Raw genomic sequence first — 27,202 nt, forward strand, 5'->3', positions numbered from 1 at the left:
GCTCCACCATCAACCACCTGTCTCAGACCCAAAGGTCCCGCGATTCCCTGTGGAGGCATTTGCTCACTTTTGTTAGTGATAGGGCTTGTTCTCAACCCACCTGGCTAGCTATCACCATCTTACATATCAATATAATATTGACAGCATTGTTGTGTTCCGAAAATTGTAGGTAAGAAGATAGACAGTTCCTCGGTGGTTGAGGACTTGAGGATTCTAGATGAAGCTAATTTCCACCTTCGGCCGACCTTTCCCAATCATTCAGTACATAGATACTTAGTCAAAAGATATGTAACATAACATGATAATCGTGGAGGTAACCACATCACCGGTCTAATTGTCGAACGTTAACGTTACGTTACAAATGATACTAAAGTGCAATTATCGTGCGCACACGCACTGACTTGATCAGTTTCCATTGCTCAGCAAATAAACATTTTTTATTATATTTTTTAACAAAAGCCCCCAAATAAATAAAGACAAAAATAAATGTTTTTAAAGAATATAAGTCGCGTTAACCCCTCGTGGTAAGCTTATATGCTTGTGTTTCGAGTGGGTTAACCACAATAGTCCAACGTCGACTGGGTTCGAAACCGCGTTTCTCGAAACTCGATTTGGCGAGTTTGACACCAACGCCATTGGGTTGTTGTCACTTTTACTTATTTAAAGCCAAATACAAACTACGAAAATCTGGTGAAGGTCCAGGAAAGCACCTGAATGTGGGCAGCTCACAAAAAAATCCATGGGTAGGCCGTTGTCCAGTGGACGGCATTTAGTGGAAAACGAACGAACGCAAAATTCTAGCATTTGCTTACATAATTTAAAGGTTAACCCGGCGCCAATGACGTGAAAATAATTGCAAAGACGATGACCCCGGGTCATATTGACCCACATTTCATCGATCATTTTTCAGGAAATTGTACAAGTAATCTTAATTTTAATTACTGTCTATGTATATAGGGTTCTTTACTGAGCTAATAACATAAAAATAAAACGAATACATGAAATAAATATTTTTTTATGAATTTTTAAACAAAACATGAAAAAATCACGTATAGAAATACATTTGAGTCTATATTTTTTGTTTTTGGTAAATATTTTTAGTATAAATGGGAATAAACAATGTTATATAGTGAAAAAGAGATTAAATCAACTTTTTGTATGCAGATACAATGAGATCAGTTTCCTACTTCATCATTCAGAGCCATGGAACTGCTGCAACTGGTGCAGTATGTAATCAAATGGTCTGGGCATGTAAATGTGGCATGATGCACTTGCCGGCGTCGTACTAATGCAAGTTCGAGATTATCCAAAGATTGAGTCCCCATTACTTGCGTCTTTTTCACATTCGTTGCCATTTCTAAGTTCTGGCTATTACAGCCTGAAATTCTTCAATCTCGGAATCCGACTCTTCTAGCAACGCTACATTCTTGCTGGGTCATTTAACAAAGACATTTTGACTAAAACTTAAAAAAAGAACAACATAAGCTAGCACTAAACACAAAATAAGCGAATAAAAGTAAGTCACAAAATCACCGCGCCACCGATGACGCCGGGTCATAATGACCCGTTTTAATTTGAAGCCTGTGTATCTCGCTACGCAAGCGGAGTCACAATACGTTAACTAACGGAATGGATTTAGGGAGGTTCTATCTCCAGCTATACGAACGCTCGAACCACAAAATGGACGCAAAAAAAAATTATGAACGTTTGAAAATGCCTCGGGTCAATATGACCCAGCGTCATTGACGCCGGGTTAAGAAAGAAAAGTTTCAGTTGCAAACCTTTGAGTTAAGATCTACACAGAATAATCTACATAATAATCTTGTATTACCAAATTTTGTAACAATGTAATAGGCTTTTGTAAGTGTTTGCATACAAACGTTTTGGCAATAAAAACTGCATACATAATACATTAATCTTATGTATGCAAATTGTTTTCTCAACGGTTGTAAAATGCGATTTCTTTTTTTTATCAAATAGGTAATTTAATTTTTTTTCTAAACTGTCTGCTGCCTGATACATGAGGTGACATTACTTTTCAGCGAAAGAGTTAAATGGAATTTATGCAATTTGTAGAATGGGTAGATGGGTACCAAAGATTAGCGCTTTAAAAAAATATATGTTACCACTCTTCAAACTATGCTTGTTATTTTGTGCCTAGGATGATTTGAAAATCTAGATTTTTTCTAGGCTTAGGTATATGGGCAATGGAAACATGCAACTAAGATAACCGACGCCGTTAGGAACTGGTGCGTAAGCTAAACTCACAGAAAGGACAGTCAACTCGTGCGCATTACGTATTTGTTGCTTGCATGGGTACCTACCTATGATTTGATGGTATAATCCACAACTTTGATAATTTAGTGAATTTGAAATGGAATCAGCAAAACAGCTTTACTTTGAGTGCGTCTACCTAAAAATGCTTATCATCTACTAAATTAAATAGATTAGGTATATTATAGGAGATCGAGGGAAACCTATGTTCAGTAATTAAATAGAAGTCCTGTAGCTGAAATGATGAATGAAGAAAGAAAGAAGAAAGAAAAATTGTTTATTTGGTTCAAACATAGTACTAATTTTACACAATTTGGATAGTAATTATAAGTAAATTGTTGAACCAAAATGGCTCCTACTCAGCTTGTCAATTTATTACATCAAGTACCTACACGTTTCTGAAAGTTAATGTTTCTTCTTCTTCTTTTCCCTTCTAGCCCTTTTTCCCATTATTGGGGAAAAAACTAAAGTAAAATTTTATCGAGTCAAAACTACTTACCTATATCTAAAGGCAATATTATTGACGATATATTATTATCGTATCTACTAACTAGCAGCCGCACGCGACTTCGTACGCGTGGATCCCGTTTTACCCCCTTACACCCCTAGTTTCTTAGCGGATGCCTACGTCATAACATCTAAGTATCTGCATGCCAAATTTCAGCCCGATCCGTCCAGTGGTTTGGGCTGTATATATTTAGATATCGCGTCAGAAAACACTTTTCCTCCGCATAAATAAGCAGTCTAAACCACTTGCCATGGCAAATAAATCTCATTTTTAATAACATTTCTACAACCAGCTCGATCCGTTCCTACCGCGCCCTGCGCAAGCTACTATTGCGTGTGCATAATTGTACATTATAAGATACGGTACGTTTGGTACAAATGCGAAAGACTAGCGAAATTCACCAGCTTTTACTTTATTTATTTCGAAAAACCAAGGTTTGACAATGGGTGATAATAATATCTAAATATATACCTATGTAATAACTCAAAGGTGACTGACTGACTGACATAGTGATCTATCAACGCACAGTCCAAACCACTGGACGGATTGGGCTGAAAGTTGGCATGCAGGCATGTTATACGTAGGCATTCGCTAAGAAAGGATTTTACGAATCTCCACCCCTAAGGGGGTAAAACGGGATCCACGCGTACGAAGTCGCGGGCGGCTGCTAGTAATAAGATAAAACAGGTACCTAAATTACTTAATTACCCATATTATCATCGCCCTAGCAGTCCATGCTGGACATTATTATCTCTTCCCCTTTATCCATTGTACTAACTGCCTCGGCGAACTTCGTACCGCCTATATTCATCAGAAATAATGCAGGATTCTAATGGTGAAAGAATTTTTCAAATTGGCCCAGTAGTTTCGAAGCCTATTTAATAAAAACAACCAAAACTTTCCTCTGTAATATTAATGTAGACTAAGTAATGGGTGTAAAATTCAATCATAAACAAGCTAAATATCGTTTATTTTCTAATGATTACGAATATTTGATTCTCTTCGATTTTTTTTACAATCTAACACAAAAACGCATACTTACCTAAAATAAATAAATAACCAATTTCTAAATTATTGTTTATTTATTTTAATTAAAGCAGTAACGCATCGGCCAATTACAATAATTAATGATCACAGAATAAGTTATGTGATTAAACATCAAACATGAAAACTGTATTTATAAAAACATGTAGCTGATAAATTAAATTAAATAGAAAAATAAAAAATTATCTATCGTGAAATGTACAATTTATACGCAATTTAATTGGAAAATTGTGTTTTCTAGATTTTTAAATTACACAATTATGAAAACAAAGTCCTCCGCTGCGTCTATAAGTCTGTTCGCGATAAAAGTTACTACTGAATGGATTTTCATGCGGTTTTCAGTAATAGATAGATTAATTCATGAGAAATATTTATGCGTCTTTCTTGCAACAGACCTAAATCCACGGGCAAAGCCGCGTGCAAAACCTAGTAATATATTTCAAATTGCTGACAAGGACTTACGACGCGACTGTGCGACGGGCGGCCGCAGTGAGTGTGCGAGCGCGACAGCAACATAATTACGCGCGAGCGATAAGGATGGGTAGCTAGGGGTCATTGGACAAAATTCTACGTGCTCACGGACCAGACTATACCACAGAATAAGTAATAGTACAGGTACAGAAGGATTACTCCGCAAGACGATTTAAATAAATGCGAGTCTTGCTACGACGCGATACAGTGGAATTCAGCTCGCACAGCACTACGTACCTACAATTTTATTCACCTACAAGTTTTGTCTCTTTCTATCGCGTGCCTCTGAACTCTTCTTACGCTGTTAGGGTTGCTGTCTAGTGAAAAAATAATTAATCTACTTATTTGTAATGAGGTACGTATGTAGGTAAGTATGCATTCATTATGGAAAACCTTCATAGTAGGTTAGGTTCCTATACTATCCTAAGAATTATTGATTACCTACATGGCCAACATACCTTTCAGCATCTTTGGGAAGCGAAAAAAAAAAGATAAATCCGGTAGATTACTTTTCGAATTTAAACACCCGAACGCCGCACAATATTTCTTTCTCTTTATGTCCATTTTTAAATAATACTTCGATCATAGAATTATAATCATACTACAACGCACGCCAGCGTCCTGACGAGCGCGCGCGTGACACTCGACTGATATAATACCCGCCGCACAGTGGTCTGAAAATGAAGCTCCCATACCATAGAAACTTAATGTCAGAAATTAATAAATAAAAATATGCATTGTGTTTAGTATACCTCCCTTTGTTTTACTAATATAGTATGAAGGGTATGAGTTGCTCCATGTGTGAGAAAAAAAATATTTTAATTTTTTTTGTATGGAAAAAAACACTTAAAGTGGATTTTTTTAAAACTGAATAGAACTGAAGGGCTGGTACTCACATGAGCTATTGCACCATACATGGCGATCAAGATGACATACAATTCTTGTGCCGTTGGGTGCCGCTTTGCACGTAGCAAGCTTTGGAAATTTTGAATTTTCGGTAGGTGATATTTCAAGTCTTAGATGTTATTTTATGAAGTTAATAACCGCTTTCAATACGAGAATAGTATGTAAATTAATACTCATAATAACTAGGAATATACTAGGGATATTTTTAAATAATTTTTATTTTGAAAATATAAAAAAAACAAAAAGTTTAATCATTGAATGAAGTAAGTGAAGTAACCAACCAGTTGGTTGACATTGTTATTAGTTACTAACCTGCTACTAGTTACTAACCACTGACATTGTTATTAGTTACTAACCTGCTAATGACGTTTTAATGAAAATAATAGAAATCAATATTGATTAAATAAACAACTTAAAAAATCGAACTGCCTAATAGGCCAATAGAATTACATTTGAAATCGGAAATAATTCCTAAAAAAGATTTTATTGTTTTAATGGCTTCATTTGTTACCCATTAAGACTATCCTAAATTTTCGACTTCGACGGAGTTGTGCTTAAGTGGTGGGGGCCCCCGAAAGGGGCGTTTTTTCGGTTTTACGGTTATATCGCGTAAAGGACGTACCCTATCAAAAACTGGTCTTCATGACGGTTGAAGGGCATTTAATAAGACTAAATTCATATGTTTTGGACAAACCGTTCTTTGTGCTTATCTTCGAAAAAGTACAAAATGTACGTATAATTAATGATCCTCTCCACGTCCAATGGCTCGACGATACCCGCAGGATTCCAAGTTTTGAAAAGGACCGCCTCAACCAGTGTAACCCTGTCAAGGCTTACGAGCTGGATGCGCCTATCCTTGTTCGTCCCAGCCATTCGATACCGTTGCCTAATCGATGCCTGGTAACACAGAGTTGTTCAGGAGAGTGCAAGGAAGAGGTACAGTAACCGCAGTTAAGGAATGGCTAGGATTTTGCTATCAAATGCCCTTCAACCGTCATGAAGACCAGTTTTTGATAGGGTAAGTCCTTTACGCGATATAACCGTAAAACCGAAAAAACGCCCCTTTCGGGGGCCCCACCACTTAAGCACAACTCCGTCCAAGTCGAAAAAGATAATGCCGGAAATTGACGTTTTTTTTTCTCTATTTTGTTGCAATTTCTTACAAAACTTGCGCGCAAAAAGCAAATCTAGTATGTAAATCATCAAACTTCTAACGCTCGTAACTCAGTTCAGACTGAGTTTAGAGGTATACATGTCATAGTAAGTTTGGTTTATTACACTATTTTGTAATCAAAAAACAAAGTTTGGTCGATGGCCGCGCGAAAAAAAAAGACGCCACCTTCCATACAAAATCTGGCATTGCCATTTAGGATAGTCTTAATGGGTAACAAATGAAGCCATTAAAATAATAAAATCTTTTGTAGGAATTATTTCCGATTTCAAATGTAATTCTATTGGCCTATTAGGCAGTTCGATTTTTTAAGTTGTTTATTTAATCAATATTGATTTCTATTATTTTCATTAAAACGTCATTAGCAGGTTAGTAACTAATAACAATGTCAGTGGTTAGTAACTAGTAGCAGGTTAGTAACTAATAACAATGTCAACCAACTGGTTGGTTACTTCATTCAATGATTAAACTTTTTATTTTTTTATATTTTCAAAATAAAAATTATTTAAAAATATCCCTAGTACATTCCTAGTTATTATGAGTATTAATTTACATACTATTCTCGTATTGAAAGCGGTTAATAACTTCATAAAATAACATCTAAGACTTGAAATATCACCTACCGAAAATTCAAAATTTCCAAAGCTTGCTACGTGCAAAGCGGCACCCAACGGCACAAGAATTGTATGTCATCTTGATCGCCATGTATGGTGCAATAGCTCATGTGAGTACCAGCCCTTCAGTTCTATTCAGTTTAAAAAAAACCACTTTAAGTGTTTTTTTTCCTTACAAAAAAAATTAAAATATTTTTTTTTCTCACACATGGAGCTACTCATACCCTTCATAATATATTAATAAAACAAAGGGAGGTATACTAAACACAATGCATATTTTTATTTATTAATTTCTGACATTAAGTTTCTATGGTATGGGAGCTTCATTTTCAGACCACTGTGCGCCGGCGGGGCGCTTCGCTGTAGGTAATTATCGGATGTACCGCGCGGAGTGAGCCAGGCCTGACTATACTACCCAATCGAGCTAACTGCGCACCTTGCTGGAACGCGAGTCTCCCTCACACTCACCCGCACACCTCCCCGCGTTTGCCCGTCCCTACCAGAGCGTCGATGCGACGTCACGGCTGCCAGGTGCACCCTTATTGATATTTATTGTCCGTGGTGCATAATCTTTTCTTAAAGGTTTTAAACCTTTGTTTGTCACCTGTCATCCGCTGTGCAATGGAGGGAAGTCGAACCTTAATTTCGAACTTCTTCTGATTAATTTCGTTGCGGGTCCAATGACAGTTTAACTTTCCCCCGGGACAAACTTGACCTTCATTGGTTGGTTTTTATGGCGGTCAAGCTGTAGATCCTGGCTACACAGGAGTTGCAGTGGTGGGAACGAGAGGTGAGAATAGTCCCGTGCCAGGTGCGCAGTTAACTCGATGCCCTTTCTAGGGCACTCATACACGTCCCAAATATGACTTGCCCTACCACCATTTCGGGACAACATATGGGCTGGTGCCCAGAAGTGGCGGAAGAAACTCAGTTGTATGAAACTCTCCTCAGATCGCGCTAGTATACATATATTAAAAATTGTAAACAGTTTACTTACCAAATAAGTAAAGCCAAACCTAATTCTAGTTACAAAGTAAAGTACATACTAAATATCTTTGTAAACTTAACTACGAGTACTTAAATATTGGGCTGAATCAACTCAATGGAATTTTGTTGTAGATTGGAATTGGGACACGGTATATACCATACTATGAAGTGTCTATTATTGTTCGAAACAATCTATTTCGGTTCTTATCACAATTACGCCCGTATTCACAGACATTACTATGAGGTCTCACAGTGCGCGTGGACGCACGGGGTGACACACGAACCAATCACAGAGCTCTATTCAACGCTGTGCGTTCGATTTGCTGCTTCATATAAGCAAGCATCGTTTGTGAATACGGGCGTTTATGTTTAGAGAAGCGATCACGAATTCGAATTCTATACCGAATGTAAAGTTGTGTAGAGGTAGAAAAAGCGGCTCTTGAGGTCTCTCAAGGTAGGTAGTCTTACCTACTCAAGTAATTAAACAATTATTTAACTACATGGGTCATATCACAATAAGTTAACGCGCGTTGAACTCTTGAAGTTGACATTCAAAAACCAGTGTTCAACGCGTGTTCAACTTTTTTGTAATAAGACTCCATAACTCAAGCACAACAAGCATGTAACTCATGTAAGGTTGTTAATTATGAAATGGTGCAATTAAAGACCCTATTTGAATTCAACACGACCGAGCATAACGCAAAACTAATTATCTTTTTGAAGTCAATCACATTCGTTTCAAAACTCCTCAAGCTCTAATAGAGCTTGTCACAACTTACAAGTGTCATAATAGAGTCTTTGTAGGAATAAAGTTACCATACTTTTGTTTTAAAAATCTAGCTCACTGTATTTCCGTCCAATATAAAAGATCATAAAATCAAAATCAAAGATAATATTTATTAGCCTGGACTAATAGAATTAGTATCAATTTGTAGTATAGCATAATAGTTATGATAATTTGAATACCTAGAGGCTTTAATTAAATAAATATTCTTGGGTACTGTCCTAATAAGAAAAGCTTGTAACAACGACTTCCTAAAGCAGAAATATTAATGCACAGAAAGATTTTGTATTGTGCGGGGTTCAAACCCGCGACAGCTATCATAATAGTAAAGTATGTGCCATAGGCCCTAAGTATGAATACACAATTAATTAACCGTTGAGCAAATATGCATCTAATAACGTGATACAATCTTCGTGGCCTACTTGTCTGTATAATTGTCTGTCATTCACGATTGTTACTCAAAACACTTTTAACTGGCAAGGACAAAGTTGCGAAGAATTTTGTGGGTAGACAAAAGGTTTGCACCAGAATGTTAAATTAATTATTTAAAAATTATTTCCTTTGAGAACAATGAGATAGTCTTCATAGCGTTATTGTTTACATATTTATTGACATGGTCCTGTTAAAACTCTTTCTATTTTCTTTTGATTAATAAGGCTGGGTTGCTGCACCATCTTACACGCTATCTTATTTTGACAGACGTCAAAAATTTGTCAAACTCCAAAAAATAAACGCCGGTAATTGTTATAGTTACGGTCAACATAGTTGGAACGACGAAATATAATACTCTTGTAGGCTTCCTTACGCTTTATGCTTTTACAGAAACACCTGGCAAATTCTGGAAAAAAAATGCTAACCCTGTATTAATCAGTTTTCAATAAGATATTTCAACTAGATTTTGAGCATAAGAATTTACCACATCCTTATCTTTGATCACGATCGATCAGCATAATCTGTATCAGCCTAAATATGCACATGATTGATGCCGACAGCCAATCGTGTTTGTATCAAATCGCGCGGTTATTATACAGGCTGTCAATAATTAATACTTAATTAAAAAAAGGCATGAAAAGGATGTATAAAAAAACAGAACCAAAGTAAAGTGATTATAGCATGCTGAAGTGGCAAAAAGCAGGGCACATAGCACGCAGAACTGACAGACGATAGGGCAGGGTTCTGGAATGGAGGCCACGTACCTACCGGCAAGTGTGGGACGTCCACCCGAAAGGTGAACTGATGACCTCATAAAGGTTACAGAAAGACACTGAATTTAAGTCATTGCCATCGGGTCAATCTGATCATTGAGGGAGATCTATGTCAGGGGGTTGAGTGTGAGTTTACATCAAACGTCGTCATTAGTGAGCGCTTGATGAATGTATGACGGATTGTACAGCGCCTCTAGCGGAAACTTTTTGGAACTAAAATTTTCATACATTTTTTAACGCGCTCAGTGTAGTGAGGACGTTTGATTTAAACTCGCACGAGGGCCTTAGTTGTGGAACTTGTGGACTTCCTGTGATAATCCAAACCTAGGAAGAAAGAAAGAAATCTTCGAAAAATTTTGTGATCGTTCAGTAAATGAACTAAAAGCTTGCTATAAAGATTAAATATGGGTATTTTTATTTAATTATTCGAACATGAACTTTTGTCTTACATTAAACAATTAAATTATTTTAATTTGCACTTAAATAATTATGGCAAATGGCAACACCCTGTGTCCAAAGACAATTGGTTTAGCAACCGCGCTTGCGTGTGCGATACTATCTGCTGGTTAAATTATATCAGTCACTACGCCGTGATTAGTTCAACAAGCCAGATTAAGAGTGATGGCGTAGTTATGAGGTCACAAGCAAATGGGACTTCTGGCGGTATGTCATAAAGTATGGATTTTAGTATCATTCACTTACCTACCGTTGGGTCAAGAACTTAACAGCGTAATACAAATTATCATAGCTAGACTATCTGAACTCTGAACAGTAGAAAGGTCAATCTCTTTACTGACTGGATAAGAAAAAACTTTCATGATATTTTAAGACTACTGTTTAAGAATTCTAACATCTTTGCTGAATGCTGACTTACAATACATTTTAAGTTCAATAGCTCGCACCCCTCTTTCATGGTTTCTGCAGAATACCAGTGGCCGTAACGTGCTCTTCAGTACGTTATGACCTCATACTGAGCAGAGACCAATTTGGTACAATGTATTTTGCTTTTTAAGTTGATTGTACTTATTGTTTAATTTTTTGGTACCAAATAAATGTTTTTTCTTTCTTTCTTTCTAATCTAAATATATAAAATTTTATAAAAAAAAATAAAACCGACTCCAAAAAACCTACACTAAAAAGTAGAAAAATAATTACTAATTTCCTACTTATTTATTAGGACAAATTAATATTTATGTAGGTATACCATGATTGATACTTCTGGAGTCGGTGCCAAGATTATGAAACATGTAAAGTTTGCCTGCACCGACTCCAAAAGTATCAATCATGGTATACCTACATAAATATTAATTTGTCCTAATAAATAAGTAGGAAATTAGTAATTATTTTTCTACTTTTTAGTGTAGGTTTTTTGGAGTCGGTTTTATTTTTTTTTATAAAATTTTACTTATTTCTTGCTTTTTAGTTAACTAATTATTACCTTGATGTTACCACTGAAGGTAGGCAGTACATTGACACCATATTCTTCATGTCTAGTGTAAATAATATTCCATACAAAATACAGGTTACCATATAGGAAACCTAAAAGACCTCAAACCGTCAGCCCACTTTAAAAACATGAAAGAATACAACTGTTGGTCTATTTGTACTTATAATATTTAAAGAATTATCCTCCAACTCCTAAGCATTAAGGAGTTGTACCTACCATGACCAATTCATCATGATGAGATGATGAATATCTGATGTAAATACTTGAATAACTTTAGAAACTATACTTATCTATAAAATTAAAAGAATTATCCTCCAACTCCTAAGCATTAAGGAGTTTTACCTTCTATCATCAGCTCATCAATATGAGATGATTTCCAGGAGCAAATACTTGAATAACTTAAGAAAAAGTTTGAAAAACGATATACGTGCCTATAAAATTTGAGGGTTGCCTTCGATTTCCCTAGGATCCCATCATCAGATCCTGACTTGGTGACAATGGGACCACCTCAGAAGTGTACCCTATCGAACAAAAAAAGAATTTTGAAAATCGGTCCACAATTGACGGAGTAATCGGTGAACATACATAGAAAAAAAAAAAATACATACAGTCGAACATATAACCTCCTCCTTTTTTGAAGTCGGTTAAAAAGGAGAAACTGACTGAAGTGACTGACATATCAACGCACAGCCTAACCGGCTAAACGTAGGCACTTGAAATTTGGAAGGAACGTAGCTTAGGTACCGTAGAGGTGCACTAAGAAAGGAATTCCCGAAATTCCCACGGGAACGGGAATTAGCGGGAAAATCCTTTTGTATGAAAAATCTAAACCGCTTAAGTTAGACGCTTGAAATTTGGCATGCAGGTACCTTAGTTAACTTAAAGCCTAGTTACAACAGGATATTGCAAAATTCCCACAAGAACGGGAGTTAGCGGGAAAAAATCTAAACCGCGTAAGATAGATGAAGGGGGTAAAACGGGATCCACGCGTACCAAGTCGCGGGCGGCCGCTAGTTATTACATAAGTTGAAAAAATGTTTTCTGAATTAAGATGTTAAAGTGTTTTAGTTGTTTTGGCTAACAAAGATTAACACAGCACAGTAGATTTGTCCAACCGTATTCACAAGATTTTCTAACTGTTTTAAGCTCCAACTTTATCTATCTAAACATTAGTGCATTATCAGTTAAGAAATATCTACCAAGATTTAGGCACTCAAGTATTTATCAAAGGTTTACGCACAGAGAACTGACCTAAGTACTTAAACTAGCTCCAATCTGTTATAATTAAATATAAGATACAACGGCCAGCCGAACTTGTTGGTATTTGAGTAAATTACAGGTTACATAGTGCCTAATTCACGGCACTAGTTTAACATTAAGTAATGAGAATAACCTTAAATTAAAATTATTAGTCAAGACCTAGTTTATAAGGCTGATAATTACGATGTAAGATTAATATGTATTAGAAAACCCTCTGTAGTCTTATGGATATTTGACTCCTAAAATAGAAAGGCTTTGGTTTGTTTGGTGCCACGTAGATATTTGGATACTTCAAAGTAGGTACGTCTTTTGATTATAGGTACCTTAAGTGATTTATAAATCTAAATTTCATTAAGCGTTATACAGCGCCTTCTTATCAAATCTTTAATTTAACTTGTTATGTCCGAGCCTCAAAAATAAATCCCTGCAGACTGAGTTAATTAAACTTCTTGTCACTATTAATCCTCAACTGGCTTGCAAAGATATAATCACTCAAGAAACTTGATATAAATTAACTTTAGCTTTTTGGAACACTTAATATCAACCCCCAAAAGATACTGCACTACCTACTTAATGGATGCAGGACTCGGGAGGAGAACTTAAGGAAAACAGTGGCGATCACAATAGATCGTTACTGGGACTTTATAGAATCAGAATAGCCGCTCAACACAAATAATAATAGTGTAGGACATAATGGATTTGCAAAAATCTAGGCACTTTTTCAGTCAAGGCCCACGAGTTAGCCACGTTAAGCATCAGATAACAATTCTGATGACATCCAGCAACAGAATCGCCGCCCGGCACGAAACATTGTTCAGGGGTAGGGTTGTCACCTGACTAATAATTATCCTGCTTTCGCCTCCGAGATTTATTTTACCGTGTAGTACCCCTGTACGACAAGCCAATCCGCACACAATATTCAGCGTAGTAGTAGTAAAAAACAAAAGAGCGGGCAACCCCACCCCTACCACGCTGTGGGCTCGTTGTCCGAGCGGTCTCATTCCTTTGTGCGCACGCGCAACGACCGCACGCAGTATAAGAAAAATGCTTAAGTGACGTCACCAGGACGTTTTTACCGACAAAAAACGTAATTATTTTAAGTTGTGCAGTGTAGTGACGAGAATTAGACCCAACACAAGGTTGGTTGTAACAACTATTTTGTGTAAGTGCTCGTACATTTTTATTATAAGCGTTGTGACACGACGCGTAACTTTGACCCATTTTTAGCTCCAAGTTAACGCGCGATGTTAACCAGTAGCCATTTTTTGCTCCGAGGTAATGCGAGATGTTACCCAGTAGCCATTCTTTTGCTCCGAGGTAATGCGAGATGTTACCCAGTAGCCATTTTTTTCTCCGAGGTAATGCGAGATGTTACCCAGTAGCCATTTTCTGCTCTAGCGAGTTAATACGAGATATTAACCAGCAACCACTTTATATTCGGTCATTTTTGCGGGTCATTTTTTAACCAGTAGCGTTAATACAAGATATTAACCAGCAGCCACTTTATGTTCGGTTATTTTTTAACCAGTAGCCGTTTTTTGCTCTAGCGAGTAAAAACGAGATATTAACTACCGAGATAGCCAGGTATTGTAATATTATTCACTTTTACGAGTTAAGTATCTTCTTTTCGGCCATTTTTAAAAGCCGTAAAAACAGAACATAATGAGCTCATACAGAAAAATGTTGCGTTTCTACGAAACTACCCACATTAAGAGCTTGCCTTCTTTGCCTTACACCTTATGAACCATCAACCGTCTTGGAGCATGATGACCCGGCGCCGCGGACGCACTCGCCCCAGTCGAGCCTCCGCCTGCTTTTATAACGACCGATGACCCTGTGGCCATACACATTGTTCAATGCTACAAAGGGTAACTGAATAATTTTGTTGTTTCGTATTTTTATACATTACACCAATCGATATTGGTCTAAATACAAAGGCTAGTAAGAAAGAAATAAGTATCAGATCAAAATTCAAAGTGCATTTATGTAGATTCATTACTTGCTATTATAAGGTCAGAATAAAAGATCCTAAATGAACCTTAGGCCGGTTTGTTGACCGAACCGAGTCGAAGTGGAAATAAATGCCTACTTTATATATGAAGTATGACAATATGTCGTGTTTTCTATGCAACGACTCATATTAACTGACATGGTGATTGTGAGTACTTATCAGTCTCACATTTTTTTTGTTGGAAACTTACAAAGATCTTTCTACATTTCCGGTCGGTCGACCAATTACATCGACGGTCGACAACTATAACTCATTATAATCCTCTAAAACGGGAAAAGAGGTATTTATTTGATATGACAACTAATCCAGGCTGCTGCACTGAATATATAATTTAAGCTTTAGCCGTTCGCATAACTGTGTGAATCGAGGCTTTATACAGAGGCCGTACCGACAAGCTACGCCCTGCTGTATGGTATGATGGGCTAAGACCTATCACCCGCCCGCGGCGCAACCACGCCGCCTTCCACAAGCGCAGGCGCCTTTATTTACGCCGCAGCGCCGCGCCGCCGCCGCCGCATGCCCAGCGCTGCCAGCGCAACGCGGGAAGCGCCATTAAAGACCGACCAGAACACCAAGGTAACCCGCGTCCCTAGACGACGCGCCATCTATGTACAGGTATGTGCTGGCCGCTTAAAATATTTTTATTTTAAATGCAATGTACATATTATCCGGTTACAGAATTTATTGGACCGAGATACCTATTCGATTCCCGAATCGAACCCAGATGATTTTTTTTCATAATCGTCATAACCATGCGAGTAAACATAATTAATTATACAAACAAATAATTATACACGTCGGCGCAGAGACGTTGATATTAAGAATATTCTTAATCGCATCCGTCGATACGAGTACATTCTGAGATTACCCACTTGTTAAAAAAAAAAAAAAAAATGTTCCTTGATGGTGGACTTAGATAGCGTTTATATAAGATGCTAAACAAAGTTTATGTGGTTTAAGCACTTCAAAAGGGATGATATTTTAACCGCAATTAAACTTTTAACAAAAGATTCATTTATGGTTTAAAGAAACTTATTAATATAATATGTTTATTACATAAACACGATAGCCATTGAAAAGCAAATAGAATTATGGTCTTATTTTAACGGATGTTTGTTTTGTATCTGAACAAACAGGCAACATTTTTGTTTGTCTCTTTGCGGCCTTGCTTTAGCCCTGATATTTTTACAAAGTTTATTTTTTTATTCATGACGTCTCACCAGCTTGTATCTATAAATAATAGATAAAATCTAAGAGCTTCCTTAAACTGTATCGGTATCGGTACATAAGATGATGTCATTTTTTCTTGTATTGGAAAAACATTATTATGTAGGTTTGTACCTACTAATTAATGTATGATTAATGCTAATAATACTATTGATAGTCTTACAAAGTAAGGCTTCATCATCATTATTATTATTTATTTACAAAAAAAAAAAAAAAAAGGTCAGTTTTAACTCCATGTACTGTTTTACAATTGGTTCGTATAAATTATTTATGTATAATGTTAGAATTCTCATAAGAAGAGATGCGACATCATGAAATACATTGAATCATTTCTTATCTTGCTAAATCTTTTAGACAAGCAAAGTATCTAATTATGCGTTAAAGCGATAATAACTATGTCTTTATAAATATAACACAATAATAATTACATTGTAATCAATGTAATAGAAAATTATTGACGCATCAAAAAAGAAATCGGGCCGCTTGTAATAACAACCGGACTAGTGGACTTTGGTCAGTCAAAGAACGAATCAACCACATAAAATAAATTATGTATTATGTAGGTACCTACCAGTACTACCACTACTTGTAACCTTCAATTTAGATTAAGGACATTTTTTAATAATACCAAAAAATAATGCGATATTATTTTACGAATCGATAACGCTGCCACAAACTCATAATAATGAATGAGTCTTTCTTCCCTTTCTATGAAGTATAAATTGAGAATTAGTATTTTGTTATTTTTTCTTAACATGATTATAAAAATTCAATCATCACAGTCATAATACTGAAGCTGACTGAATCAAGGTGTCTGAATAAAGACACGGAGTAGGAGCTTGGTTTAATATTGTCTCAGAAAATGTTAGACGCTTTGGTTTCAGTACATGACATAAAACTATTTTTTGTTTCTTGAACTTTGTTTGATATTTAGTCATAATTCATATTTTATCGTCTGGCGTAGAGATTTCTACACGATTAACATGAATTAATTCCAATTAATTCGCCTTAGAATGGCGACCATTTTTTTTTAGACGTTAATACGTTTTTTCACTAAAAATAAATAAATAAAAAATAAAAATAAAATAGAATGCCGGGGCAACAGGTACATCAGTAGTACCATATTGCCCATTTAAGCTTACCTTTCCTTGGCAGTGAGTTTTGTATTTGGCAGTCGTTGATCAAACAAAACGTACCAGACTCCGCTATACACTCCGCAAATAATAAATAAATTTTAATATCCTTCTTTCGACATTTTACACTACGCTCCTAGTCCCAAACTGAGCAAAGCTATGGGTCCTAGACAACGGATATAAACATACTTAAATACCGTTTTTATATACATAAGTACATATTATACATAGTAACACCTAGACCCATCACAGAAATTAAAATGTATCAATTCAATTTCTGCCCGGCCGGGGATCGAACCCGGGACCTCTCGGCATAGTAGTCCGTTTCGAAACCACTACACCAAATGACTGACAAATAAATATTTTTACAATGCTCAATTACATCATTGTACCTACCTTACTCTATTTTCTTAGCATATTCTAAAGTCGGGTGCATCCTATAATAACATTAAATAACCACCGCTTAGCAATATCGTTAGTGAAATCATATAATTTATTGAAATATATAATTATTTTAATAAATATTATAATTTATAGGTCAGGTTTCAAGAATCAAAAGATTGCTATTAAATAGTGCTATTAAATAGAAACCAAACTTTTTCCTCGCAACAGTGTTACTTGGAATCCAAATTAATACTGTTTTGGAATACTGGTCAAACTGTATCCAAATAAATTAATAAGTTTTAATTAACCACATTATTTATTTATTTAATTAAAATGCAAGTGAGCTTATGTTTTACAACAATCAGAGTGTTAGCCTTGCAGTCACTGTGATCGATTCGGTGTTAACCACTACCGTCGTCAAGCTCAGTTCTGAGATGAAACTGGATAAATATAGGAAAGGAGTGTAGACACGAGGGCGTTCGGCCCACACAGCACGCGACACGCGGCAGTATGGCCGGCGGTTTGCGCCGCTGTCAACGTTGACACAATTAGCCAGTGTGCTGGATAGACAGGATGCTCTGTCAACTGTCTTGGCAACTTTTTACAATCAGTAGTCGTACTTAACAGTTAATAGAAGTACAAATAAATGTATATAATAATACTCTATAATGAACAAAATCTTGTTGAGACCGTGATACTTGTTATTGTTATGAATAAGTGATGCAATACGATTATAATACAAAAATATTGCTTTATTATGTATTTAGTACATTGACATTTACTCTCTTAACCATTTAACATGGACATTGATCCATGCTCTAAACATCTACACGGTAAAATAAATCTCGGAGGCGAAAGCAGGATAATTAGATGATCAAACGAACTTACCAAGTGAAGTTCGATCTGAATTATCCTGTTTTCGCCGAAGAGATTTAAGGTCCCTCCCAACCCGAAGATTTCTATATCTTCTTCCCTGGAGGTAAACGTCAATGTCATCTCCTCTCTAAATATAATGAGACCGCTCGGACAACGAGCCCACAGCGTGGTAGGGGTGGGGTTGCCCGCTCTTTTGTTTTTTACTACTACTACGCTGAATATTGTGTGCGGATTGGCTTGTCGTACAGGGGTACTACACGGTAAAATAAATCTCTTCGGCGAAAACAGGATAATTCAGATCGAACTTCACTTGGTAAGTTCGTTTGATCATCTAAATAAATATCCTTGGAAATTTTGACCTCTAGTTCCAAACTATAACAACAGGTATAAACATAAACGAATGTTGAAAAACAATGTTTACAACTTGTACTGTAGGTAGAAATACATTTTCAATAACTTGAAGATATCTAATTGTCTAAAACGGGAATCAAATCCACGACCTTTCGCTTGCCGGGCGACTACTCTTCACCATCTGTTGAATAACAATATTTATGTGGCTGTTGGATGTTTATGGGTAGTACTACCCAACATTGATGAAAACAAACGCAGGCCGTAACAGCGTATTACACTTGAAAATTTCGACAGGTTCTCCCGATGTCTCCTCTCCCTCCAGTTCGATTCCTCCCTTAGGCAGTTCGATGCTTTGAACTTATACTAAGAACTAATCTTACAACCAACCAAATCGTGGAGAAAATTTGCACCCACTGAGAATCAAACACGAGACCTCTGGGTCTGAGGCAGGTGGAATTACCACCGCCTCTGTCGATTTAAAATATGATACTGATATTCCTGAGTGACTGACATAGCCCGCAGAATCGCTAAAATCAAGTGGCAATGGGCGGGGCACATAGCTCGTAGAGCTGATGGCCGCTGGGGCAGGAAAGTTCTTGAGTGGCGACCACTAGGTAGACCGACGATCTGGTGAGGGTCGCGGGAGGTGCCTGGATGCGAGCGGCGCAGGACCGGTCTTTGTGGAAATCCTTGGGGGAGGCCTTTATCCAGCAGTGGACGTCTTTCGCCTGAAACGAACGAACGAACGAACGAACTGATATCCCAACTAACTTTACACAACCCTAAATCACCTGCGCACGCGCCTAATGCCCGCTTAATGGCGCCCGCAATTATGCACACGTACAATACGTTTTATTATTTCGACCCTGTTCCTTACCGGCAAAAAACTCAATGAACTTGGAATAATTGCGGGCTGAAAAAATACAAACATCACACATTGTGTGCGGTAGACGAGGCTTACGTTTACACACATATTAACTATCTCAAGTTATGCTATTTCATTCAAGGTTCAGATTAACTGCGTGTGAAAAAAATTAACCCATATGAAGATTAACATAAAACAGCTGATCGGGCATTTTAGAAGTGTTAAATTTTTCAAGATTTTGGGTTTGAGGCACTTGTGACCAGAGTCATTTGCTTTCGGATTAGGCAGGGTTTTTTAAACTATGCTATTACTGATAGAGCCTATTTATTAATGGACCAAAATCTTCATGACCGACGATCTGGTAAAGGTCGCGGGAAGAGCCTGGATGTGGGCAGCGCAGGACCGTTCATTGTGGAAAACCTTGGGGGAGCCCTTTGTCCAGCAGTGGACGTCATTTGGCTAAAATGAACGAACGAAAAATTTTCAATCTATACTCAAATTAAAGCAATGTCGAGCACGCCAGTCTACGATGATTACAATTTGTCACTCTACATAACTTCTACGTATAAAACAAAATAATATCCAGTCAAAACAATATAAACATTACACAATTAAACTAGCTATCGCTCATAAAGTGACCTCAACCTAACAGAGGTCATAATACAAACAATGCATCACCTACATAAGAAATGGCCAATTTTGACGGCCAGCCAGGCATTGGCAAAGTTTTTGTATCATTCAACGATTGCACAGGATGTATTTAGCCCTTGAAATAGTATTGAAGGATTCCATAAGACTAGTTGAGGCAAACGGGGTGAACTATGAATCAATGGTAGAGTCTACCTAGCAAATAATGTTAAAAACAGTGGCTAAAAATTTGTTAGCCTAATCTTAATCTAATCCCCTATACCAAATAAGTAGGGCTTAGAACTAAAAGTGATATCCGCCGACGGCACTGGCCAACTGGCAAACAATGTTTCGGCTGGAAATGTCTCTTTTTAATCGTTGCAGTAGGTTGAGACATAAAGAACCGGTCATTTATGTAGTTTTCTATGAAAGATTTGTCAAGTTAACAATGTTTGATAAAGTTAGACTACATAAGTACCATACTGGTGGCGTGTGCAGTCCTTTACGTATGGTCTTTTGGAAGAACGCTATAAATTCAACACCTACGTTTTTTGTGAATTGAAAAACCTCTGAGCGTTAATCGCTATGTTCACCAACTTGGTGGATATTAAGTTGGTAAACAATATCAAAAAACTGCATTCAAGACAAAAATAGCCTGTGAGACCCGTATTAGCATACAAACAAAATTATAATCAAACCGACGTGAATAAACCATAATTATAATCACAATCGCTAGCATCTCCCGAAACCCGGAAAATTTAATTTCCCTGCGTCCTTTGTTTGGCAGGATCAAGATTGCATTTTTCGTCTCGCTTCCGGCTGCTTTTAATTGCTTCAAACAAAGACAAGGCGGTGTACTGTGTTTATCTGTTTGGTAGAAACGTGTAACGGTAGAAAGTGCGTTTGCAAATGAGCTTTATAAGTTGTTTTTCGAACGAATTGGACAAAGTTAAGGCTAGATTGCACTGTCAAACTCCATACAAAAAACACCGGTTATTATATGGCTATAGTCACTGTTAAAATAAAGTGGTGCAACTCAGTCTAAGAAAACAAAAATGACACTCTAAAGAACTTAGGGCATGAATTTTCTTTTGTCTGCAATCATAGCTAGGTGCACCAAAAACAAAATATTACTTTAGTCAAAATATAATATCACTATCTGCTATTAAGACTAAAAATATTAAGCCTATCACACTCGTAGCTGAATAAAATGTAAAGCAGTTTTTTAATTTAACATAATGTCTTACTATACTTTGGGTTTAGTTTAGGTATTTATTGGAGCATATTTCACTACAATAAAGCGAAGACATTTAATAAAGACCTTGCATAGTAAATTCCTTTTTTAACTTTTGGATCACAGTGATAGTTGAAGTAATAACTAGGACAGTCTGCTCGCCAGGGCCGTAATAAGTTCAATATGATTTATTCAATAAGAACTATCGTATACTTAACGGAAAAATATGAACAGTGAATACATTTTTCATGTGACGATTATAAAACGGCCATGCCATATATTTTGACTAAGGTGTAGTTTGTTACTTTAGTTAAGGCTTATAAAGTTAGGATGTGTAGAGTTATAAGCATGTACCGTCAGCGTCAATTAGTTCATTACACACAAAGTAGACAAAAGTTAGAACTTTATTCTTAATAAAATTGTAAAAAAGACGTCTTGCGAACACTTTGGCTAAAATATAGTAGTGGCAATTAATTCCTATTATTTTGTCTTGCATGGAATGTGTATAATGAATGCTTATCTTTGTAGCCTGTGGTTACTGCTTTTCGTTGTTAGATTTTATTTGTTGTCACTATAAACGCAGTGGCGCTTACTGTCTGCGATTTTTAATACAGACAAATATCCACTGAGTCCAGCCCTGTGCGAGACAAATCGTGAATAGACAGCTGGTATGCCAACAGCACACGTTTTGTCAAGGTGACTCGACAGCTAACTGCAATATAGGGATCCTATTTATTGCTATTTACCCGCAGCTTTCAGCTATTAAACATTTTACTTGCAATTACCTTTAAAACTCAATATTATTGCACTAATTAACATATCTAACTACTTCTTTCTGGACTAAATTGATGGCAAATTAATTAATTTTAATACTCAAACAAAAGACGATGCTTAGTTTTTTATGTAGTTATCATTATAAGTTTTGTCTTGTTATTTTTTTCACCTTCTAGACATGTAAAAGAAGTTCAATTGGGAAGATGACTGGGTAATGAAATCGAAATTCTATTTAGTCCGTCAGACAGATAATAAAAAAATATTGGACACGTATTTTTTTTTAATTTTCATAATCGAATAATTACAGTATTATTTGAGTTGAAACGTCGCATGACATCACTTTTGAGTAAAATAAAATATATAAAATCTACTCAAAAATGACGTCGATGTAACACTGTTATTATTTAATCATGAAAGAAAATAAAAAATACGAGTGTAATACTTTCTCATTATCTGACGGACAAAAATTTAAATTTTGTCATCTAGCCTATTCTCATTGCCTGATCGACCACTTACTAAATCACAGAATAAAGATTTTCATTCAACTTTAGCTACAAAGAAAAAGAAACTGCACTGCGAATTGTAGAGCCTATCTAGACAGACTTACCTACTATCTCTAGAAAGCTTGATCCAAGATAGCTCTAGCTAAAACAATAGAGAACAGCTTTCTGCAGGAGTGTAGCTACAGCTAGACTTGCTTGTGTTCGCGGTGACCTATTTAGACTTCATTTTCTCGTATAGGGCTGTGTCGTTTGGAGAAAAGATTTATGTTTTAATTGGACTTATAAAGTAAATAATGTTTCAATCCCTACTAATATTAAATGCGAAAGTAACTCTGTCTGTCTGTCTTTCAAGTCTAAACCACTGAATCGATTTCGATGGGCATGGATAGTTTTCGGTGACAGACAAAATTTTACGCGGGCGGAGCCGCGGGCAAAAGCTAGTTTTCATTGTGTACACAGAGAGATCTGTAACGGAATACGCATCTCTTAGAAAAACTAACTCAAAAAGGCTTATAAGAAAATCTCTTTCTAATCAACACTTTCTGCTTTCTGAAGAGCTCAGTAGCATTACAACAAGTCATTTATTATGTAATTTATAATCTTATTCTTAAAACTATCAACTTATTTATCATCTTAATAACAAATACACCTGCCACAATAATCCGTCACGAGTATCAAACAAACCGTCTAATCCCAAGCAAAATAATCCAATTTCCACGCCAATCTATTATGCAACTCTTGCGCCGGTCGACGTTGAACTATTGTATTCAAAACATTGAGATGTACCGACGAAACGATTTTGCACTTTCGCGCTCTACTGAACAGGGTTGCCAGAATGCGTTTAAAGTAAATTATTTTGTAATTTATGGATTTCAAATAAATAATTACGAATTTATTTCGCTCTGTCTAAATATCGTGTAGCGTAGGATTCAGTGTTGTAATTTGAATTACTTTATTTAAACTGAAACGGTCTCATTATCGTTTTGGAAATAACACTATTCTGTTTCTTTTCAGTGAAATCAACATTTGACTGAAAATGACAAAAAAAATCTAAGAGACAGTAGCAGAATTATGCCCGTTTTCACCATCAATCCCTAATTTTTAAGTGACCCATAACAGGAATTTTGTTTTCATAGGGGTCTCTTAAAAATTAGGGATTAATGGTGAAAACGGGCATTAGTCAACCTAACACCAGGGAGACCTTTAACCTCTACACTGAATGTAGATTCGTTTATCTTTTGTATAGTTCGATTCCTGGCAATCGTTACTTTGAGACCATGACATTTTATTTAAAAGATCGGAATAAATATTTTTACCAACTGACATTTTATTGTCTCCGGATGATACAAATCTACCGGCACAAATAATATTGAAATTAATACAATCCAAATGTACGAATATTGTAAGGAATTTTTGTTGTAGCTACATAAGACTAAGCCACGATGACAAAAAAATATTCTTAAATAAATAACTTCAACCAGTTAGATAATCCTTTAGAGAGGATTTTAAATATGAGAGCTTTTTTACAGACCGTATTTTTTATTTATTTTTAGCCACGAAGCTTCAATTCATAATAAACCTTTCACAGCCCTACCACGGGTCAATGGTCAGAAGAAAATTATCTAATTCAGAAAGAAAGCAGAGGAAATCTGAACCCGCGTAATAGCATAATGATTGGGCAGTTTGTCAGTATAATTAACGGTTGCTATGGCAAATAGAGATGATTGAACACTTTCAATTTTATTGATGACTTGAGGTTTTGGCTTCGATTGTACAAAGGCAAATGACCATTGAAGAACATAAGTAGAAACTTATCACCTTATAGTTCCTTTCATCATCGTGTCAGCCTATTATGTCTACCGTAGTCATAAAAGCAATTTACTTTTTAAGTAAGCTTTCAGATAACTTTTAAATACTTATACCTATAAGTATTTAAAAGTTATCTGAAAGCTTACTTAAAACCTTACGGTGCAATTTTGCCCCTGTTTTGTGACAAAACGTGCCAAGCAACACAAAACACTGCGTCAAAACAATATTACGTTACGAATAACGAAGGCTGTAACTAGCAGTAAGCTACTTTTACTTAACGAGTTTGGAAAAATTTCAAACATAAATTCAAGTCAATAAATTATTAGCCCATAATATTAAGTTCTGACATCATTAACCTTTCCATTGCTGACTAGAAAACTAGAAAAAGAATATTCTTTAATTATTTAGGTTACATAAATCTATCTTCGTTAAACATGGTAATAATTAATTATTAATTAGCTACAGGACACAACCTACAATATTAATTAGGTGAACAATAGAAAAGCAAGAAAATGCGCTTTCTCCGCAAAATAATTATTCTCTAATTATAATTAGACAATAATAGAAAAAGCTATAAAACTTATACACAACTATTGTCTTGGAAACGCAAAAAATAGATCTCCAGCCAATACAAAGAGTGTGGATAATCACCAATTAAACAATACCCCTGTACTTCTCTTGCATACTTCATGCTGCATGCTGCTTGCAAGTTGTAGGCGAGAGCGATATCAACTTATTTGGTATTTTTGGTAAATCAATTTCTTATAATATAGCCACATATTTTAACATAGTTGTAAGCCAGGGGTTACCTTGAAGTCTTTAAATAGACTTCGGAAGCAGGTCGGCCGTAGCAAGGACAATCTGATCGTGGGGATTCTCGGATGGCTCAAACTTGGAGTGCAAGTGTGGTTGTGTTCCCCAGTCGATGAAGCACTTGATGTCGCGACGTGCCCTCATCATCATCATCATCATTTCAGCCACAGGACGTCCACTGCTGAACATAGGCCTCCCCCAATGACTTCCACATCGCACGGTTGGTAGCGGCCTGCATCCAGCGCCTTCCCGCTACCTTTATCAGGTCGTCGGTCCACCTTGTGGGTGGACGTCCCACGCTGCGTTTTCCGGTACGTGGCCTCCATTCCAGAACCTTGCTGCCCCATCGGCCGTCAGTTCTGCGTACTATGTGCCCTGCCCACTGCCACTTCAGCTTGCTGATCCGTCGGGCTATGTCAGCGACTTTAGTTCGTTTACGGATCTCCTCATTTCTGATTCGATCTCGTAAAGAAACACCGAGCATAGCCCTCTCCATAGCACGCTGTGCAACTTTGAGCTTCTGTATAAGGCCTATAGTGAGGGGCCACGTTTCCGAGCCATAAGTCATCACAGGTAACACACATTGGTTGTAGACTTTCGTCTTCAGGCACTGGGGTATTTTGGACGAAAAGATGTTGCGTAGTTTCGACGTGCCCTGCGTCATGTAAAATCAAATTCTACAATGCCTGCGTGCCCAAACAACTGTACTGCAAAATTAATGCTACTGACAACGCCACTTTTGTAACGGAATTTTGGGCTGACACTGTATAGGTTTGTTGTCGACACGACAAGAAGAAGAAGGGCGTGTAGAGTTAGAAGAGTCATCTAACTAAAATGCATGAATTGCAATCTTTTGATACACTTTCCGCAAAACGAGTAGTTTCTTTTAAATTATTCCTTACCCAAAGATCCGATTAATCGCTGACTTCGTGCGAAACCATCCATTGTCAAAATTTGTGTGTCGAGGCTACTTCTCATAATACCAATGACAGACAAACACAATAGATTACTATTTGTAATTAGATAGAGTCAAGGTTAATGAAAATAAAGTGGTTTCTAACACTTCCTAGATCATCACCATCATCATTATTTTCAGCCATAGGACGTCCACTGCTGAACATAGGCCTCCCCTAATGATTCCCATATTGCCCGGTTGGTAGCGGCCGCATCCAGCGTCTTCCCTTTATGAGGTCGTCGGTCTTTCTAGTAATATTAGATTTTAAACTTTTGCGTTCTTTTCGCGTAGTAGACAGATGTCCTAATAATGGTTGCGGGAAGGCACTAGATGCAAGCCGAGGTCTATCTATATCCATTTTGATTACAAAACAGTAAGAATCACGGATCTCAACGCGACACTTTTATAATTATAGTACGCGAATAGTACCTACTACATAAAAATGTCTTGAAACTTATAACAGCGTAATGTATCGTCTACTTCCTAGTAATTATTCGAAACGACATAATTATGATAAATTAATCATAAGTACACAATTATACATATGCCTGCAACATAAAGTTATTCTAATAGTAGTTTTTATTGTTCCAGGAACACACAAAGCAGTTGCTGAGTCATCTAACAGAGTCTGAGAAAATATTCTTTTTTGGTGCCAATCCTAACGGTAAGTCTAGATCTTAAGTTCATAAACAGCCTAATTTAATTCTAACCGAAAACAAAAAAAAATTAACTACAATCGTTTAAAATACACAGGTAGGTAGTTACTGAACCGTATTTGTAATGTAACATAGACTCTCTTTTCTGTGGCTCTCGCTTAGAGTGGATTCGACTAAACAAGAGTAAATAATAATCTCAGAATAAATCGTCAGTAATTGAACATTTTGACATATTTCCCATTCTGAAACTGTCAATGTGTCAGTTATACCAGGAGTTATTCTCGGATAAAAGTTTGGTCGAATCGGGCCTTAG

At 36.6% G+C, this 27,202-nt stretch overlaps 1 protein-coding gene across 1 annotated transcript in view; it reads left to right on the top strand.

The window, feature by feature from the left end:
• The window catches only part of LOC135080151 (A disintegrin and metalloproteinase with thrombospondin motifs adt-2), an 82,487-nt gene that overhangs the window by 42,331 nt on the left and 12,954 nt on the right, over positions 1–27,202 (top strand). Inside the window, exon 2 of the mRNA XM_063974835.1 lies at positions 26,825–26,897. Coding sequence (XP_063830905.1) covers positions 26,825–26,897 — 73 coding nt within the window. The remainder of the gene's footprint in view (positions 1–26,824; positions 26,898–27,202) is intronic.

This window comes from Ostrinia nubilalis, chromosome 17, assembly GCF_963855985.1.
Source record: "Ostrinia nubilalis chromosome 17, ilOstNubi1.1, whole genome shotgun sequence".
In the NCBI taxonomy this organism is placed as follows: domain Eukaryota; kingdom Metazoa; phylum Arthropoda; class Insecta; order Lepidoptera; family Crambidae; genus Ostrinia; species Ostrinia nubilalis.